This window comes from Lupinus angustifolius, unplaced genomic scaffold (genome assembly GCF_001865875.1).
Source record: "Lupinus angustifolius cultivar Tanjil unplaced genomic scaffold, LupAngTanjil_v1.0 Scaffold_41_2, whole genome shotgun sequence".
In the NCBI taxonomy this organism is placed as follows: Eukaryota; Viridiplantae; Streptophyta; class Magnoliopsida; order Fabales; family Fabaceae; genus Lupinus; species Lupinus angustifolius.
Genome location: NW_017721369.1, coordinates 1 through 19,477, shown reverse-complemented (window position 1 = coordinate 19,477; position 19,477 = coordinate 1). Strand labels below are relative to the sequence as shown.

Genomic DNA, 19,477 nt, shown 5'->3' with positions numbered 1-19,477 from the left:
AGGCTTAAATATCTCAGCACGATCTATACGGTAGGTAGAGACAAAACACCAAAATGAACAATTTATATTTAGTTATTTTTTTAGCTTTTATAAATTATAATTGTACATATCAATCATGCATTTGCATCTAGTAGTGTAAGGTCCTTACTAGATCTTCAAGATATCAAAAAGTCAAATGTACAATTCCTGGAAGCGATAATTGTCCAAAAGGGATTAGTTCATTATTAAAAAGGTGAAAAAATATCCTTAATAATACTAAAAAATTATAATTGTACATCTTTCAGAAGTATTTTAATATTAAAAACTTAAAATAAGAATATGGATTGAAACACATTAGTTTGTATATAAATTATAATGAAGAAAGATCAACGTAAGGATGTGAAATTTTATTTCTTTTTTCTGGATTTAAAAGCTAACATTACCCATTCAAGATTTTTTTATAAAAAACTAATAAACCAAAAATAGAGACATTTTATATCAAACCTTTCCCAAATGTGAGCTAATTTGATTTATGAGAGTAATGTTTATTAGGTGGAATAATCACATATTTAGAATGAATTAGTTCTTTTTTTATAAGCTAATAAAATGATACTCTTAATTGAGAGCATATCTTCTGTCTTATAAAGTGTACAATTCTATGTGGTACTTGTTGTGATTGGTTAGAAAAATACTTAATTATTAAATTTTTAACTTAAATATATTATTTTCAAGGAATCACCACAAATGACACATGAAATGACACATTTTTTGGAACAAAAGATGTCATTCAAATTATACATGAAACCTAAACTAAAACACTTATTTTTAGATACTAACAATGATATTTCTCACCTTTTCCAGTAAGCAACTAATCCTTCAAAATTTGTGGTTACACATCAACAATTATTGCTTTATTTCCACTCTCAATTTAACACTATCTTCAATAATTATTGCTTTATTTCCACTCTCAATTTAACATTATCTTCAATAATTATTTTTGTCATCATTTTTTCAAGTGGCAACCTGATCATCTGACCAAACTGGTATACCTTTATTCGCTTCAAAGGAGCTTATTCCCGCTCTTTATGCCGCAAACACTTTCATTTGAAATTTAAAACTTCACAACTCAGAGAAGAGAAAACTTCACTCACTTTCTCTTCCTTCTCCCCTTTCATGGCTCCACACTTCGTCTTCCCTCGCCATCTTCAAGACCTCGACCAAGATCATGAAGATAACCGTCTCTTCGTCCAAAACCCTCTCGATATCTCTTCCCTTCAGCCCTCCCAAATCGAAGAACTCGTCAAAGGTCACCTTTTTCTTAGGGTCTATTTGCGACTTGAGTTTTAGAGAGGAATGAAGAGAAATGAAAGACTTCAGTCATTTCATCACTATATTGTATGTCTCTCAAGCCTTCCATTTTCCTTCATTCCCCTCCAAAACTCAACCCGCAAATGATTCTTAAATTTTCCATCTCTCAATTTCAATTCCCAAAAAAAGGTCAAAACCATTTCAGAATTGAATTATCATTATTATTTTTAAACAGGTGTGTCTTTTGATCTTTCTGATAAAGAACTATTCTGTGTTGAGGAACAAGACGTGTTCGATCGCGTGTGCTCGTTAATTAAGGGTTACGTTAATCTCCCTCGGACTTGTAAACTGAACCTCGTTGAAAGCCTCCGTTCAAATCTCTCTGTGCTTCTCCCAAATGTCGATTCGCTCTCAAGGGTTTCACATAATGATGATGAGGTTCCAGTGCTGGATCGCGTGGCTTCTCATCGTAATGCTTTTAAAATATACACATTCTTTCTGATTCACATTGTTCTTGCTGAAGAGTCCAACACTAGTTCCAACAATGCTTCAAAGGTACCGTATTTCTTTATTTTCAGGATAAATTGCCGCAAATTCTTTAGCTTTTGTTTGCGAGTTGGGTTTTGGAGTGGAATGAATGAAAATGTTAGACTTCAGAGTCATGAAATACACTTGTGATAAGACTTTGAACCATTCTCTTTCCCTTCCTTTGCATTGCTTCCCCACCCAAATGGCCAACTGGCCCTTAGGTTTAACTTAATTGCACTTGGTAACCTTTTTGTTTGACAAATTATATCGTCCTTTGTCGAGACTTATGTTATCATTGCAATTACCACTTGGAGTTTGTTATGTTATCATTATTACATTTACACCTCTTACAAAGTTAAGAGCAAGGGAAATGATTTAATTTTTTGAATTAGAATTGTGTCGTGTGTAACTAACTTAATTTTAAGAGTTACTGGTGTAATAGGGTGATTTCCCTTTGAATTAATGATGCTTTTTGCCTATGTATGTATGTAGTGCTTCTTCAATTAGGTTGTTCTGTTGCAATAGACTGAGTTTGCGGTAAACCATTTTCATGACAAAATATAACTGTTTCAAAGGTAAGAGTAAATATTAGCCAAATTCAAAAAAGTGATCCTCACTTTCATCCCTGAAAGATTAGAAATCTCTACCATGTTCTTAAGAATGTATAATGCTAGTTTAAATAGTCACTTTCAGGGTAAACTTTCCAATCACATTAGTCGCTTTCAAATATTATTTTTGACCGACACTTAGATTCTTCTTAACTAAATTGAAAACTGCGTATTTTAATTTTTTAATGAGGGATGTATTTGGAGGATATTTACTCTACAGGTAATATAAAATTGTAAGTTATGTAATTTTTGTATTGCCATGTCTAAAAACCATTTCACTAAAACCATTTTTAGCATTGGTTTTAGGTTGTGGCAGCAAATACTAGGAAGAAACAACCTGTGAATTCATGGAATTGGGAGCCACAAAGAGCTCGGATACTAAATCTTATTGCCAACTCTTTGGAGATCAACCTTGGATTGCTCTTTGGTTCATCAGACCCAGATGAAAGTTATTTATCTTTCATTACAAAGTGAGTGATTTGTCTTTTTCAGGTTTGTATACTACATGTCAAGTTGAGACCTTCTGATTGACATTTAATTTTTGTAGAAATGCATTGTCTATGTTTGAGAATGCAACACTCTTAAAAGATGCAGATGCAAAAGATGCTCTTTGTCGTGTGATTGGTGCCTGCTCTACGAAGTACCATTACATGGTACAATCATGTGCATCCATTATGCACCTAATACACAAATATGATTTTGTTGTCACCCAAATTGCTGATGCAGTTGTTGGTGCTGAGAAGAAGTATGCAGATGGGAGCCTGGCCACATCCCTCGTTCGGGAGATTGGAAGGGTGAATCCAAAAGATTATGTGAAGGATACAGTTGGAGCTGAAAATGTTGGACGTTTTCTTGTAGAGCTTGCTGATCGGCTTCCAAAATTGGTTTCCATCAACATTGGCATTCTTGTTCCTCACTTTGGTGGAGAGTCATATAAGATTAGAAATGCTCTTGTTGGTGTTCTGGGTAAGCTAATAGCGAAGGCATTTAAGGATTTTGATGGTGAAGTGAGTTCAAAATCCATTCGTCTGCGTACTAAGCAAGCCATGATGGAAATTTTGCTTGAACGTTGTAGAGATGTTTCGGCTTATACTAGAAGTCGAGTTCTCCAGGTATGGGCTGAATTATGTGAAGAACACTCTATTTCAATTGGTCTTTGGAATGAAGTTGCAGAGGTTGCTGCTGGAAGATTGGAGGACAAGAGTGCAATGGTCAGAAAATCTGCTTTAAACCTATTAATCATGATGCTGCAGCACAACCCATTTGGTCCACAGCTTCGGATAGTTTCATTTGAAGCAACCTTAGATCAGTATAAAAAGAAGTTAAAAGAACTTGATCCAGCCGTGCCTTCAGAATGTGTAACAGATGATCTACCATCTGTTGCCGATAATTTTGATGATGTTGGTGAAGTGGACACTTTAAATTCTGAAACTGTTGCAGTAGAGCAGGAAGACAGTTTAACTGATACTTGCATGTCCCAGACTGAAGAGGCGAATTTGCAGAACAATAATTTGCCAGATGTTGGGAACTTGGAGCAGACTAGGGCCTTGGTTGCATCGCTTGAGGCTGGATTGAGATTCTCTAAATGCATAGAGGCCTCCATGCCAACTCTTGTCCAATTGATGGCTTCATCTTCTGCTACTGACGTTGAAAACACAATTCTCTTACTGATGAGGTGCAAGCAGTTTCAAATTGATGGCTCAGAGGAATGTCTTAGAAAGATGTTGCCATTGGTAAGCCCATTCTCCTTTTACATCCGAAGCATTGATAGTTAGGACTTATTTGATTATTTCTTCCTTGTGCTTTGGGCTATCTACTTTTTCTATGTTATCTTTGTTTTTTCTAAAATGAATTCTTTCTTGCATCTACCCTCATTTGTAGGTATTTTCCCAGGATAAGTCCATCCACGAAGCTGTGGAGAATGCTTTCCATACAATATTCATCCGGAAAAACCCAGTTGAAACTGCCAAGAATCTCTTGAGTCTTGCTACTGATTCCAATATAGGAGATCTAGCATCTCTTGAGTTTATAGTTAGCGCCCTGGTCTCTAAGGGTGAAATATCTTCCAGCACAGTATGTTTTCATTTGTTGTCTTGAGTAGTTTGCTGCATAAATTATTTTAATGCCTCTAGATTTAACTTCAACTTTATATATTATCCTAAAAAAGAGACTTTCTTCTGGTTTATACCAATACCTATGTTTGATAATTTTCAAGTTAGATATTATATTTCTTGAATTTTGTAATGAGATACAAAGTTTATTCTAGATTTGTGAAAACATAACTGATTAGCAACACCACATCCTAGTTATGTCTGTCATTTATGAATTGATCCAGCAAGGGTTAGTTTAGGAGTTGGATTTTGGAGGGGAAGGAAGGAAAAGGGAAGGCTTGGGAGTCATCTCCCAAGTGTATTTCATGGCTCCCAAGCCTTCCCTTTCCCTTCCTTCTCCTCCAAAATCCAATTCCCAAACTAACCCTAAAAGTTCAGTTGTTCTTTTGGGAGTTCTATAAATATTTAATATTTTATATTCTTCAAATGTTTTATGCAAAGAAGGCTGTGTTTCCATTCTCGGTTAATATATTTGCGTTGGCAATTTAACTATGATTGGGATTTAGGATGAGATTAGCTTTAATTTCCTGCTAGCATAATGATATCATTTGATGATAAACACTATTCGTAAATGAACATGTTTAACATTGGGAAGTAGGACTGCAGTTGTTAATGCTGACACAGAAGCTGCCTTATATTTCTCTCATCAAATCAAATTCTTGCTTCCAGTAATACATGTTTTTTCTTCTAGTTATTGTTTGAATTTCTCATCACCTCTATGCTTTTGCAGATATCAGCATTATGGGATTTCTTTTGCTTCAATGTTGGCGGAACTACTGCAGAGCAAAGCCGTGGTGCTTTATCTGTCCTTTGCATGGTTGCAAAGACATCAACTGGTGTTCTTGGTTCACACTTACAGGACATAATTGATATTGGGTTTGGTCGTTGGGCTAAAGTTGATCCCTTGCTAGCAAGGACAGCATGTCTTGCTATCCAGAGGCTGTCGGAAGAAGACAAGAACAAGTTGTTGGCTAATAGTAGTATTCGAATATTTGCTATTTTACAAAGTTTAATCACTGGTTTTGGGCTTCCAGGGAATATTTGGTATGCTGCTACTGACAAAGCAATAGCTGCCATATATGCTATTCACCCGACCCCAGAAACCATAGCATCTGACATGATAAAGAAATCTCTCAGTTCTGTCTTTAATGAAGGCGGTGGTGATGTGCAGAGTGAGAATGACACTAGTAGTGGCAGCATCCCTGTCACTGTTCAAGTAGAAAAACTTAGCAGGTGCTTATTTTTAATAAGTCATATTGCCATGAATCAACTGGTATACATTGAATCATGTGCCCGTAAAATTCAGAAGCAGAAAAATATGAAAGAGAAGAAGGAGATTGAGAATCAGAGTATAGACAGTAATGACACAGCATCAACTGGTACACAAAAGGTATAATCAGTGTTTATTTATTTTTATTATTGTCATGTCATCCATGTTAGCTTCAACTATCGGTTGGCAGCTTCATATCATGACTTTTTACCGTCAAATATTTCCGTAAAGCTTGTCTCATTAATGTGCTGCAGGATAGTGATATAAATGCAGAGTTGGGCTTTGCTGCCTCTGAGGATGCAGCACTTGATGCTTTGTTTGAAAAAGCAGAAAAAGAAATAGTTTCCGGCGGGTCAAATGAAAAGAATTTGATTGGAATCTGTGCAACCTTTTTGTCAAAGCTTTGTAGAAATTTTGGGCTAATGCAGAAGGTGGTTTTCTTGATATCATTCAGTAAACTTCCTGTCTTGCATTTTCTGTTCATGATTTAGTAGCATATTTGCATTTGTATTCTACTAAATGAATTCCTAGATTTGGATACTAGCAGTTATTAAGAAACTTAAACAGTGAAAATACTTTAAATAGTTATTCTAATAAATGTTTGCAACCCTCTTCTTTTGTTTCTCCCTTTTGCCCATTTTTCTTTTTTATGCTGTATTTTGTTTGTGTATTCCCTAAACTACTCTTACTAAATAAAATCTCCTCCCCATATATCATGTTCCTGGCGCTACTATGCTCCTGCAATTTAGTAATTATGTTTTTGTTGAAATGACATAACTTCTTCCATCTTTTCAGTATCCAGATTTACAGGCATCTGCAATGCTTGCTTTGTCTCGATTGATGATTATTGATTCAGATTTTTGGTAAGTTCTTTGTTAAATCTGTACTTCCCTCCTATTCATGTTCATACTTATACCTCACAACAAAATGAAAAGTATTCTGTGTGAACTGTTACAGTGATGCAAATCTCCAACTCCTTTTCACTGTTGTTGATAGTGCACCTTCAGAAACTGTTCGTTCTAATTGCACTATTGCACTGGGAGATTTAGCAGTTCGGTTTCCCAATCTTTTAGAACCGTGGACAGAAAACATGTATGCACGCCTAAAAGATCCTTGTGCATCAGTGAGGAAGAATGCTGTTCTGGTGCTTTCACATCTCATACTAAATGACATGATGAAGGTACAGGCCACTGAAGTTGTCCTTTATTTCTTTATTTTTCAAATATGGCGTGGTTTAGACATTGATGTAATCACTTCTTGATAGGTGAAGGGTTTCATTAATGAAATGGCTATAAGATTAGAAGATGAAGATGAGAGAATTTCAAATCTTGCTAAGCTCTTTTTCCTTGAACTCTCCAAGAAAGGTTTTCTACTTATGTTATATATAGAAGTATCAACAATATTACTATCAATATTACACTTTAAAGACAGTTGCTTAATACTGTATTCTGATCATGATAACAGGAAACAATCCAGTGTATAATTTGCTTCCAGATATACTTAGTAAATTATCCAAGCAGAAACTGAGCAAAGATTCCTTCTGCAACATCATGCAGTTTTTAATTGCTTCCATAAAAAAGGTTGATTTTAATCTCATAATGTTGAAATTCTTATGTAGAATTTTGATTTCCATACTCATTAGTTTCTTTAAGAACTGCAGGACAGACAGATGGAAGCTCTTGTAGAGAAGTTATGTAATAGATTTAGTGGTGTTACAGGTATCTTCTGTTTTCCTTTGAAAAATATAAATACACTTTATAAGCAGGCCCTGGGACCTGGGTGTAGTGTGTCAGTCATTAAAGAAAAAGATGCACAAATTTATGCCTAAAATTGTCTAAACCTGTGGTTTGTGAGATAGTATCTTTGAGGGTCATTCTATCCTAAATTTCTAATAGATAGCAATTTTTTCAGATCAAGAACCCTGTTCAGGTTTGCTAGAAATTATAATCATGTTGGTCTCTGTTGAATGTACATAGAGGTTTTCAATATTTGCTTCTTCTATTTTCTTGTTTTCATCTTTTGTTGTGAAATAGACACTTTTGTCTTTTTAGAATGCCATCAGTATTTATAACATTCATTCCATGATTTCTTTTCTTTTCTTTTTCCTGGTCTGTAGCCTCTTTAACCTGGTTGATTCCATTTAAAGTTATCCCAATAATAAGAATGAGTCTAAGCTTAGCCATTTTTTTCCTTTCATAGTTTTTACTGTGTTTGTACACAATGCAGTTGTGGCCACATCTTGTAAATGATTAAGAGACTCATTATTCTGATAAATTGCTTTCAATTATGAGAATATATTGGATGGGACGCGCTAACTAGTTTCTAATATCATGTTTGATTCGCTAATTTGCTAAACCACGATGTTTAAAATAGCATATTGTCTTCCATTCTTTTCTTGTGACTGCAATGGGTTTTGTTTATTGCTCATAATGATCAATTGTGCCTTTGTTTTATCACCAGATGTCAAACAATGGGAATATATAGCTTATTGTCTCTCTCAGCTATCATTTACTGAAAAAGGGATGAAAAAACTCATAGACTTATTTAAGACATATGAGCTTGCCTTGTCAGAGGATTCTGTTATGGATCATTTCCGGACCATACTAAACAAGGTATTGATATTGATGTTTTTATTCTTGAGTACTTGTGAAAATGGCTGAGATTGTTTTCTGTCATTTAAAACGAAATCAGGGCAAGAAGTTTGCAAAAATTGAACTCAAGTCTTGCATTGAGGAGTTTGAGGATAAGCTGAATAAGTTCCACATGGAGAAAAAGGAGCAAGAAGTTACTGCTCGAAATGCCCAAATCCATCAACAGAAGATTGACAGCAAAGGTTTTACAGTCGCTACAAATTCTGAAGATCACCAAGAATCTAATACTGCTTCAGGTTAAAATTTAAACGTTATAATGTTCATAATTTTTACTTTTTTCTTGCTTTCTTATGACCATAATAGTCGGTGAATAGTGTTAAGGTTCTATCTCAAAACCAAAAGACCATGAGAAGAGGAACCCGACAGGTATTTAAACAATGCCTAGGAGAACGAGGCATGCAATGTGGGACTTACTTCCCAACATGCCCCCTCTGCAGAAGCCTGCCGGACTAGGTGAATGGTTATCTTTGATTCATGACTAAAGGCAATCTTTTAGCCCATAACAATTGGAAAAAGTTGGGCTCTGACTTTGATACCATTTAAGGTTCCATATGAAAACCAATTGGCCATGAGAGAAGTAGTTCAACAAGCATTTAAACCATGCCTAGGAGAACGAGACAGGCATTGTAGGACTTACTTCCCAACAAATAGTAATCTATTTCCATGAGTGCATCTTGTTTTATATATTTAAAGTCTTTATTTTTAGTTTGTCATATTTGTCACACAAAATCCTCTCACCTATTTCTTTACTCTTTACTAATTTGATTTTAAGTATGACTATTTTGATATTTGACTAACTTGAAACAATTACCATAAACAAAGGAAGATTTGCATTTTTCTACACTCATATTATTATCTAGTATGCTGCAGTGGCTCTGACTTTACAAACCGAGAATGGAGTACAAGAGAAATCAATTTCTGTGTGGCCAGAGTACTTGCCATCCCATCCAAAGTTCAAAACTGTGCCCCTGCTACTATTGAAAATAACTGATCTTTTCCCCCTTCCTTGTTGTTCTTAGCATAGTCACATTTCCCTCAAAGGAGTTCAATAATATACAAATACATGTGTTCTTACATAGAAATTAGTGTGTGCAAATTTCTACGGATGTTATATGAAACAAGATCTTGCAGAACTTATCACATGATTATGTGTCCTACATGTGATCAATCTTTACAAAATGATGGAATAAAGCCAGCCTTCAAGAATCTATTGCTAATCATTTATCTGCACCAACTAGTTGGCAAAGAGGATGGACATGGAAGTGTAAATATGTTGCATGGGTTTAATGGATAAACACCTTTCTGTTCAGAAAAAAATTTGATGTTCAGCCATTTTTTCCTCATGAAGCTGCTTGTGATTTTAATGGTTAATTGTTTTAGCTGATTGTCGAGTTTTTTTGCAGATGAAACAGATGGTGAAGTTGTTGATGCTTGCACTGAAGAGATAACTTTGTCTTTAAATGATAAATCGAAATCTAATCTTCATGTGTTAGAAGAATGTTCTGGTGTTTCGAATGAGTTAACAGAGGCAAATCTCGGGGAAACTGAAGTCGAGTCATCCATGGTTAACACGAGAGGTTAGTGTAAACGTGGCTTTATAAATCCAGTTGATTTTAATGTTACAACTAACAAGAGGCTGCGAATTATAGGAGTCCAACGATCCAGAGCTAAGAAAAGCAGTATGAAAGACGGAAAGCGTGATATCTCTGTCACTAAACTAAGGACTGTTCGTACAAGGAGGTATACCTCTTTAACTGCAAGGTTATGGATCAATACAACATTTGGTATGCATTTGTATGATTAGATACTCACATTCTGATCTTGCATTTTGTCCATGTTCTGTAAATGGAAAAAATATCGATAGTAAATAGAGTAAAATGGTTTACCTCATGATAGTGCATGGTGGGAAAACTGATAAGTGTGGAGCATGCTTGAGCTTAATACTAGGTTCAGTTTAATTGGATTTTAAAAGCAATCAAAATATTTGTGTGGATGGACTGGTTATTTTTACAAATACTCCAGCGTTTGAAGCAAACAAATTTGTCTGACAATGGTTGTATGTTGGTCTTGTTAGTTATCTTTGATTATCTATACTTTATTTTGAGGAAAAACAATATTAAAGAGCTTTCCAGCGTATTGATACCAATTGAGCTAATAAATGGAGCTAAAACAGATTGTAAACTCTTAACTATCTAAAGTAATTTGAGTTGACGAATCGGATCGAACAACTCCCAAACTCAAATTAAGTCGAGTTGGAAAAATAGCTCATATCAAACTCACTAAGCTAAGCCTAAGTTCGACTCGGCTTGTTTTAAAGCCCTATATAAAGGTCTCATAAATTTCAGAAAAAGATAGAGTTAGTTAGGAGTTTCACTGTACTTGAATTGAATATAAAATATTTGATGATTTTTGGTGATTCATTTACTTGGTATCCTCATGCATGCAGGTATACGCCTTTGGATGAATAGATAGACTGCCATTTTGACGTGATATTTTTCATGGTTATTTATACAATGCCTACATTAGCACAACGGAATATGGAAGATTTCAACAGTTGCCAACAAGTTAGGTTAAGTTGTAAATGTTTGTACACGTGCTGTTAAAAATTAAAATTATGTTGTAGCCTTCTTAGCACAACGAAAATTGAGTGATATTTATACTATTGTATTCCCTTTATACTATTTTATTCCCTTGCATTATGTGGACCCTTAAAATAGATGTGAATAAAAAAATGTTGTACTTCTATAAAAATTCAAAAGAATCTGGGAAATGAGACTTGGGAGATCATCATTTACATGTGTTTTCCATCAACGAACTCTGGTAGTGGCAACTATCATTTTGATTTGTTGTGCTGTGTGTATGGATATGGCATCTTATTTGCACGCTTAAAGATATTTGTTTCTTAAGTGTGTATTAGTTGAGTGCTAGTTCTTGGGAATGGAAAACACTTGTCTGAATATATATATATATAGAAACAATAAGAAAACTCTTGACAACATATTAAAAGTTTCATTCTAATGAAAATTTAATAAAAAATTATAATATAAAGAAACATATATATATATATATATTTGTCTTCAAATATAATATGTTGGATATGTCTTTGTACTAAGTTTTTTTCATTGGGGATAATCAAAGTATGTTTTATAATTCAAGTGTGCTTTTTGTTAGTATTTTGATAAATGTTGAAAATAAGTCTTTTTGAAATAAAACCTTAATAGTAAAATGAATATGTACACACTCTATTTGTTATTCTAATTTATGATTTATGTAGTACACAATTTTTTTAATGGGAAAATCCCTCGTTTCATAATTAATAGTTTAGGCCTTGATAAAATATTGATTGTCAGTAACTTAATTGACCAAGATCCAACTTTGATTTCCTGGAGATTTGAGTAAGATGAGAAAGTAGAAACAGAGGGAGCAAACTCATCAATAAAACCGTGTGTGATTTCATTAACAGAGAGTAAACATTGTTTTGGTCCTCCAAACATAATATCTTCATTAATTTAGTCCCTAAGGATTAGTTTGAGAGTTGGATTTTGGAGGGGAAGGAATGGAAATGGAAGGCTTGGAGTCATCTCCCGAGTGTATTTCATGGCTCCCAAGCCTTCCCTTTCCGTTCCTTCCCCTCCAAACTCCAACTCCCAAACTAACCCTAAGTTTAAATCCCCACTTAATTTTGTCCTTGGTTCTTTTTGAGACAAATTGTGTTATATATGTTTTTTTTTTTGTGATTTGAATCACTTCATATGTCATTCATTCTCACTGATAAGAAAATTTAAAGTTAATATATATTAAATTTTGGGACACCAGATATTCTGTTTTTGTCTAACTCAACAATTAAATTTACTTCAATACCCTTTAACCCATCCATCCAATATTGGACGGGAAAAACATTATCAAATCCCTGTTATTGCTTACACTTGGACGTTATGTGTTGTGTTTTCATTCTCCCTGGTACACTTCCGTTGATACATTGGTACAATCTCAACTATTCGAAAGAAAGAAATAAAAAATAATAATAATAAACGGCTCTAGAAAAATAATGGTTGAGTATTGGACTAGATCATTATGTTTTGTGGTATTCTCTTTAAGATGCCAAAAATGCTTTAGTAGAGAAAAAAAGGAGAGAAAGAAAACTAAGGGATTGTGTCTCAACAGATACAATTTGCAGAGTTAAAAGGCTCTATTTATATGCTTGAAATCCGAAACGGTCGAAAAAACAATGGCATGGATAGCATCCATTATAAAAATGAACAGCTAAACGAATCACAAGCTGAGCTGACATATGCGGATAGTGTGCTGGTGTATGCGGGACATACACTAGCATGTGCCCAATGTTAAAAAAAAATGTGTCACACATGTAATGACAGGGGCTGAGCATGGAAGGGACAGGTGGGCATCTGTCCCCCTGGATTTTTTAATTTTTATTAAAATATTTTTTTTATTTTTTACTCTACTGAAATATATTTGTTGTCCTACAGAATGTGTTATTTCATGTGTCACTTAGTACGTTTGGCTAAAAAGATATTTCATTATTAAACTTTCAAATTATAAAATGTGACACATAGAAATACAAACTTTTTGGAGCAGATATATATTTTTTTACCTATACCCAAATGATGTCTTTATCGAGATACTAGTGAGAACTCATATATTTCTTTAATTTGTGGCTAGATAAATAAATATAGTGCAACTTGTGTAGTCATTCAAAAAATTATATATAATGAATCAAGTTCACTTGCATATTTAGATGTTGATGGCTGCTCATAATAATATGACTTCATAATGATTTTACACTTGATGAAAAAGATTATGTATGCATTAGTAATATATATATATATATATTGTCCAAAATTTCTATCGTGTGACTTTCAATGAGCAATAAGATTAGGTTAATATGTCAATGGCAATATTTTATTTTTGGTATCGTTAGCCATTTAAATTTGAAATTTTTTCTATTTATTTAATTAATTGTAATTAAATATTATTGTCCCCTCTAAAATTTTGTTCAAGATCCGCCACTGCGTACTGATATATGAGGACTTACTGATGTGTATTAACATATGTTTTTAAATATTTTTCGAGTGTTTCCTCTGTTCAATGTAAGACTTCTCTTTTTTCATTTCACACTTTAAACAACTAACTCCCTCTCTTAAAATTAAAAAAAATAATGCAAAATGAAAAAAGAAAGAGTAGCAATAGATTTTATAAGATTGTGCATAAACATATGTGTCTTATAACTTAAACCTGAAAAATAAATAAGATCCAGATTCTACTAAAGTGACTTGTAATATTGAATTATATCTCAAAAATCTAATTCCATAACATTTTTAATAGTGTATTATGTAAATCTCGTCATAAAAAGGTCATGCACTTATATCTCAATATAATGAACTCTTTAGACATTTATGTTCAAAAATTTCATAGGAAACAACTTCAACTTCCACATTCACATAGGTGAGTCTATCAAGAGTACCCTTGTAGCCTAGGTATTCCACTCCAATTACAATATTGATCTCAGTAAGAGTTTCTATTAACTCACCCTCTAGTAGAGATCTTATTAAGAGTTTCTATTAACTCAACATCTTATTACTCTAGGAATCATGCTTCTTATGGAGCATGTTCATCTCATATCATTTCATGACTTGTATTACCCATTGAACCTATTTCTTATGATGTCCAATCAATTAGATCAGATTACTATCAAAACTTATTCATCATTCTAAGGACAATAACCCTATTAGTTTTTTAATTATTTTGGAGTTTATCTTTATCAAGACCTTCGGTCAAAGGATATCCTAGATTCTCATCATTGCATACATGATCAACCAATTAAGATTAACTATCTAATAGTATTGTACATGCATGATGCCATCTGATGTACATCCTCTCCACGTATGAAGATTTGTTGTCCCTTTTGGTATCCCCAATGGTGTCCTAGACTAATCAAAATGTATCATTTAATTGATAAATGAAAGTAATAAACACACAAAGTAATATTTTATATTATTTGGTGCGATTCTTTTGAATGGGGACATGGAGAGAGAGCCCATTTAGGACAAAAGATCCATGTTCCCTCCCCACCATAAAATTTGTTCCCTTTAGGGTATGCACAAAGATCCGATGTCCCAATCTGTGTCCCAAACTATGTCACAGATCAATGAAAACAAGTCATGTTAATTTAAAAAAAATTAAATTTTCATTATCTATTCTATATTTACTTCAATATCATTAGTACAAGACATGGTTTCATACATAGTTAGGACAATAGATCTTTGTCCTTAGTGTATACCCGAAATCACATATCTCTTGTAAGTCTTTAAGACTTCAATTTTGATGTATCACTCTCTAAAAGGACTATCAAAAACTAGATCACTCACTCTTGTACTCTACCACCAAGCTAGAATAGGCTAGAGATCATAGTACTCCAATTAGACTCAGATAATATTTAGGATCAGGTATATAACAAGTATGACTCGACCCGTCCTATGGTTAGTAACTTATCAATGTTTGTATGTGTTTCAATTCAACTATGTATAAAATAATAACATCTCTTTTGTCGAAAGCATCATTGATTAGAGAAATAATAAGTTCGAATTTGGTAGAAGTTGTTATGAGAAGAAGATAAAAAAATAGTGAGAAGGCAAAAGTGTAAGACTGAGATTGCAACTAAGAGGGGGGTGAATTAGTTGACTTAAAATAATGTCCATTTTTTCTCAAAAATCAAGAGTTAAAGTGCAGCGGAAAATATATGCAGAAAATTAATAAGTAAAATCAAAGAGATAATAGAGAAGAGAATACACAAGGATTTTTATTTTGATTCACCTTCTTGTCCACCGAAGGCTACGTCTAGTAGTCTTGCAGCACAAGAGATTTTCTACTAAATATTATGAGTTGTAATTACAATATCTCACCCCGAGACTTCTATGTACCTTACACACTCACTAATACTTATCACCTTGAAAAAAACCTTTCCAAGTAACTTTATCCCCTTTCTTATCACACCCCGTTAAAGAAACTATTTACAATGAAAGAAGAATTACAACAGTGGCTTGGATTGCCTTTACAAGTATGAAATATAATATCACTTGCAATCCAATAATTCTTTTGTATACTTAGTAATAATTCTCTTTATAAGTTTGTAAACTTGAAACACTTTCACTTTAAGCAACTTCAGAAAAATCAACTTTGAAAGTTTAAGAACTTGTTGCCAAAAGTGCAGAGAATAATTTCAGAATATGTGTAAGAGCTTTTGAAATTTGTATGAGAGTTGTGTATATGTTGTGTGTTGTGATTGTGAGTTTCAATGCCTTTATATAGGCTTTCCAATAAGCCAAAATGTCTCTTTGAAAGGGTAGAAATTGATTGGAATGAAAACATCTCTTTTGGGTTGAAACTCATTCACTTTGAATTTGAAAAACTGATGCAACAACTCCCAGTAATCGATTACAACATTGAGTAATCGTTTACCCAAATGTTCTGTCCACTGAACATTTATTTTCGAATTAGAGTAATCGATTACAGCAAGTTGAGTAATCGGGTACTCCACTTTAATAACACTGGTAATCTGTTACTCAAAGACAGTAATGGATTACTCTGATCAGTTTTAAGTTGGATAACGTTTTTCTCACACTCGTAACCTGTTACTTAGATGAAGTAACGCGTTACACACTATTTTTGAAAATTGTTTTAAGTATTTTAAAGTGTTTCAATTTTCTTTTCAAAATAGTTTGAGCATTACTATTATTATATAATCAAGAGTATAGGATTGAAGTACCTATTTTAGACTTAAACTAAAAGTCTTGAATATCTTGAAGCTTGAATCTTCATTGTCTTTAGAGGTATTCTTCATTTTCTTCTTTTTGGTGATGTTGGTGTCTTCACCAAAACTGTGTCAAGGTTAGGAGCAAAGATCTTCTTCACAATCTCCCCCTTTTTTAAGATGACAAACCAATATCTCTTTAACAATGTAGTTTTCTGATAGCAACATACTTTATGATATTCTTGACTTGTCTTGAGTATGCTCCCCCTATCTTGTATGCTCCCCTTTCATTTGGAGTTATGTGCCTGAAATGTTTTAAACAGAAAATACACTCTCCCAACTTTTCTCCCCATTTTGACTTCATCAAAAAGTAGAAAAGCCAAGAGTTTTCCAGCACTATATATATAGTGTACATGCAATAGGATATATATATATATATATATATAACATATAATAATATGGATATCAAGATATAACAAAATTTGAGCAATATCATAAAAGTAAAAGGATGTTCAAGCATTAACAATGCAAACAACAATACAAACAACATAATAAAATTTTGTCCAAAACCAGGAGAAATTAACATTACAATCAGAAAATCCTAACAACGGATAAGGTCTAAGACTCAAGCTCAGAACTGTCTTCATCAACATCCATGCTACTCAGCTTAGAAGAGAGACAGTGAAGTTCAAACTGGATTTGTTGATTCTGTGAATCAAAGGCATCTATCTGGTTAGTGATGTAGCCTCGAAGAGAAATCAACTCATCCATATTCATCTGATTTGAAGGCATGACAACAGATGAGGAAGATTGAGCATGAAACTCATAAGGTTGAGGTTCAAAAGGATTAGGAGGGGTAGGTTCTGGTTCAAGAGCAGGAGGTCTATCTTTCTTATGCTTGTAGGTCCGGTCACGAAGATCAAATGTGAAGCCCATTTTATGGAATACATCCACATCAATATGGCTTTCACGAGAGTTAAGCAGGACCTTAGTTTCTCCAGCAGTAGAAACACCGAAATGCTCAAGGTTTTTTGTTATGAAGATTGCATATGGAAAAGGGCTTTGGGTTCCTCTTACAGACCACATTTGTCTCATTATCGTCAGATTCCAATTGATTTTCAGATTAAATTTCATAGTATACATTAATTGGAGTTCTATGTCACTTATTTGAGAGTGGTTTGAAAATTTTGGTAAGATGACGTAACTCATAAAATAATGAAGTCAACCGTCTTCTAGTTTGAGATGCCCAACAGAAAGGATATCTCTATTTTTAACAATTTCACCATAACCCTATTGCTTAAGCGTTTCTATTTCCTCTTTAATAATTCTACATAGAGAATAATAAAAATATTTTCGATCATAGTTTTCCCATTCACATACAAGGCCAAAGCCTACAATGATCCCCTGATAGGGTATGTTACAGCACAATGAATTCATGGTTTTCAAATCCAAAGTAATGTCTTTTCCTTTTACATAGGAAGTAAGACGGTTTTTCCTAAAGTTAATGTTACATTAAAATACTCTGATGAGTTCATGATAAATTTCATTTAATTCACAACAGAAATCGAAAAGGTTTTGTTGTCTCAAGAGGTAAGAAAATAGAAAATCTTCAAACTCAAAGTTCCCGAGATTACCGTATTTTGGAGTGAAGATAATGCGACCACGGAAATGCTCCTCAAAGATTTTACGTAGCTCATCATTTGCTAGAAGCCGTGTTAAGTCAAGAGGGTTGGACTCCAAAGATGAAGTTCCTTGGTTCCTTTGACTCACATTTGTGTGTTGCTTCTTTGATCTAGAAGAGGAAGCCATGGATTGAGGTTTTTGAGTTCTTAGGTTTTTGGGTTTTGGAGATTTGGGTTTTTTTGTTTTATTTAGGTCACTAAACATAAAAATGATGGTGTAGAAGTGTTTAAAATTGAAAATATGATATGAATAGACACAAAAATCACTCAAAACAGATCAAAAACGAAGATGTTAGAGAGAAAGAGAGGTGGCCACGAAGAGGGTTTGAAATGAGGAGGAAGATGAGTTTGAAAATTTTGAAAAATGCCAAAAAATACATATATAACTGCACAGAGTAATCGGTTACTCACTTTGAGTTATCGGTTACTCAAATTAAAAAATTTAAATTTTTTAAACAACAACTTAGAGTAATCGGTTACTCATTTTGAGTAATCGGTTACTGAAACACACTCTTCAACCTTGTAATCGGTTATTCTCTAGTGTAATCGATTACTGACCCCATAAAAACTTATTTTTAGGCAAAATTAGGCTATGAAAATGATTTTTAACCCAAAATTTGAAATTTTTAAACATAATTAAACACATTTAAGTTCAAGAAGACATGAAATAGATATAATGAAGAACACATATAATCATATATCAACATTTAAGATAAGTATGCTTCATCAAGAATGCCTAATTCTCGTCTAATTTTTAGTGAATATATCTGCTAGTTGGTTGTGAGTATCAACAAAATCTACAGACACATCCTTCTTTTGGACATGGTCCCTAAGGAGGTGATGCCTTATATCAATGTTTTGGTTCTAGAATGCATAACATGATTCTTTGTGAGATTTATAGCACTTGTACTGTCACGTTTTAAAGGAATGCACCCCAAGTCTAAGCCATAATCTCGTAATTGTTGTTTGAGCCACAACACTTGGGCACAACAACTACCTATTACTATATATTCATCTTCAACAGTGCTTAGGACAACACATGCTTGTTTCTTGTAAGACCAAGAGATTAAAGCATTTCCCAAAATATGGCAAGTACCACTTGTACTTTTCCTCTCAGATTTGCACCCAACAAAATCTGAATCCGAATATCCAACCAAATCACTTATACTTCATTTTGGATACCACAGTCCAACGTTAGATGTACTCTTAAGATATTTCATGATTCTCTTAACTGCAACTAAGTGTGATTCCTTTGGTTTAGATTGATAGCGTGCACACAGACATACACTAAACATGATATCAGGTCTACTGGCAGTTAAATATAAAAGAGATCCAATCATACCTCGATATTTTGATATTTCAATGTTTTTTCCTGCTTCACCTGTATCAATATAAGTACCAGATCCCATAGGAGTAGCTATTGGCTTGCAGCCATCCATGTCAAATATTTTTTGTAAGTCTCTGCAATACTTGTATTGACTTATGAAAATTCCATTATCAAGTTGTTTGATTTGAAGCCCAAGAGAGTAATTTAACTTCCCCGTCATGGACATTTCAAACTCTCCTTGCATC

At 33.7% G+C, this 19,477-nt stretch overlaps 1 protein-coding gene across 1 annotated transcript; it reads left to right on the top strand.

Annotated features, from left to right (window-relative positions):
• Positions 1 to 1,044: 1,044 nt before the first annotated feature.
• Positions 1,045 to 11,248, top strand: LOC109338762 (condensin complex subunit 1-like). Its single transcript, XM_019576067.1, has 17 exons — positions 1,045 to 1,285; positions 1,523 to 1,842; positions 2,730 to 2,893; positions 2,971 to 4,156; positions 4,305 to 4,496; positions 5,265 to 5,924; positions 6,059 to 6,235; positions 6,600 to 6,667; positions 6,762 to 6,984; positions 7,069 to 7,168; positions 7,269 to 7,384; positions 7,465 to 7,522; positions 8,265 to 8,416; positions 8,496 to 8,691; positions 9,859 to 10,032; positions 10,105 to 10,195; positions 10,902 to 11,248. The coding sequence occupies exons 1-17, from the start codon at positions 1,153 to 1,155 to the stop codon at positions 10,921 to 10,923; spliced, it is 4,032 nt and encodes a 1,343-aa protein (XP_019431612.1). The 5' UTR covers positions 1,045 to 1,152; the 3' UTR covers positions 10,924 to 11,248.
• Positions 11,249 to 19,477: the final 8,229 nt, after the last annotated feature.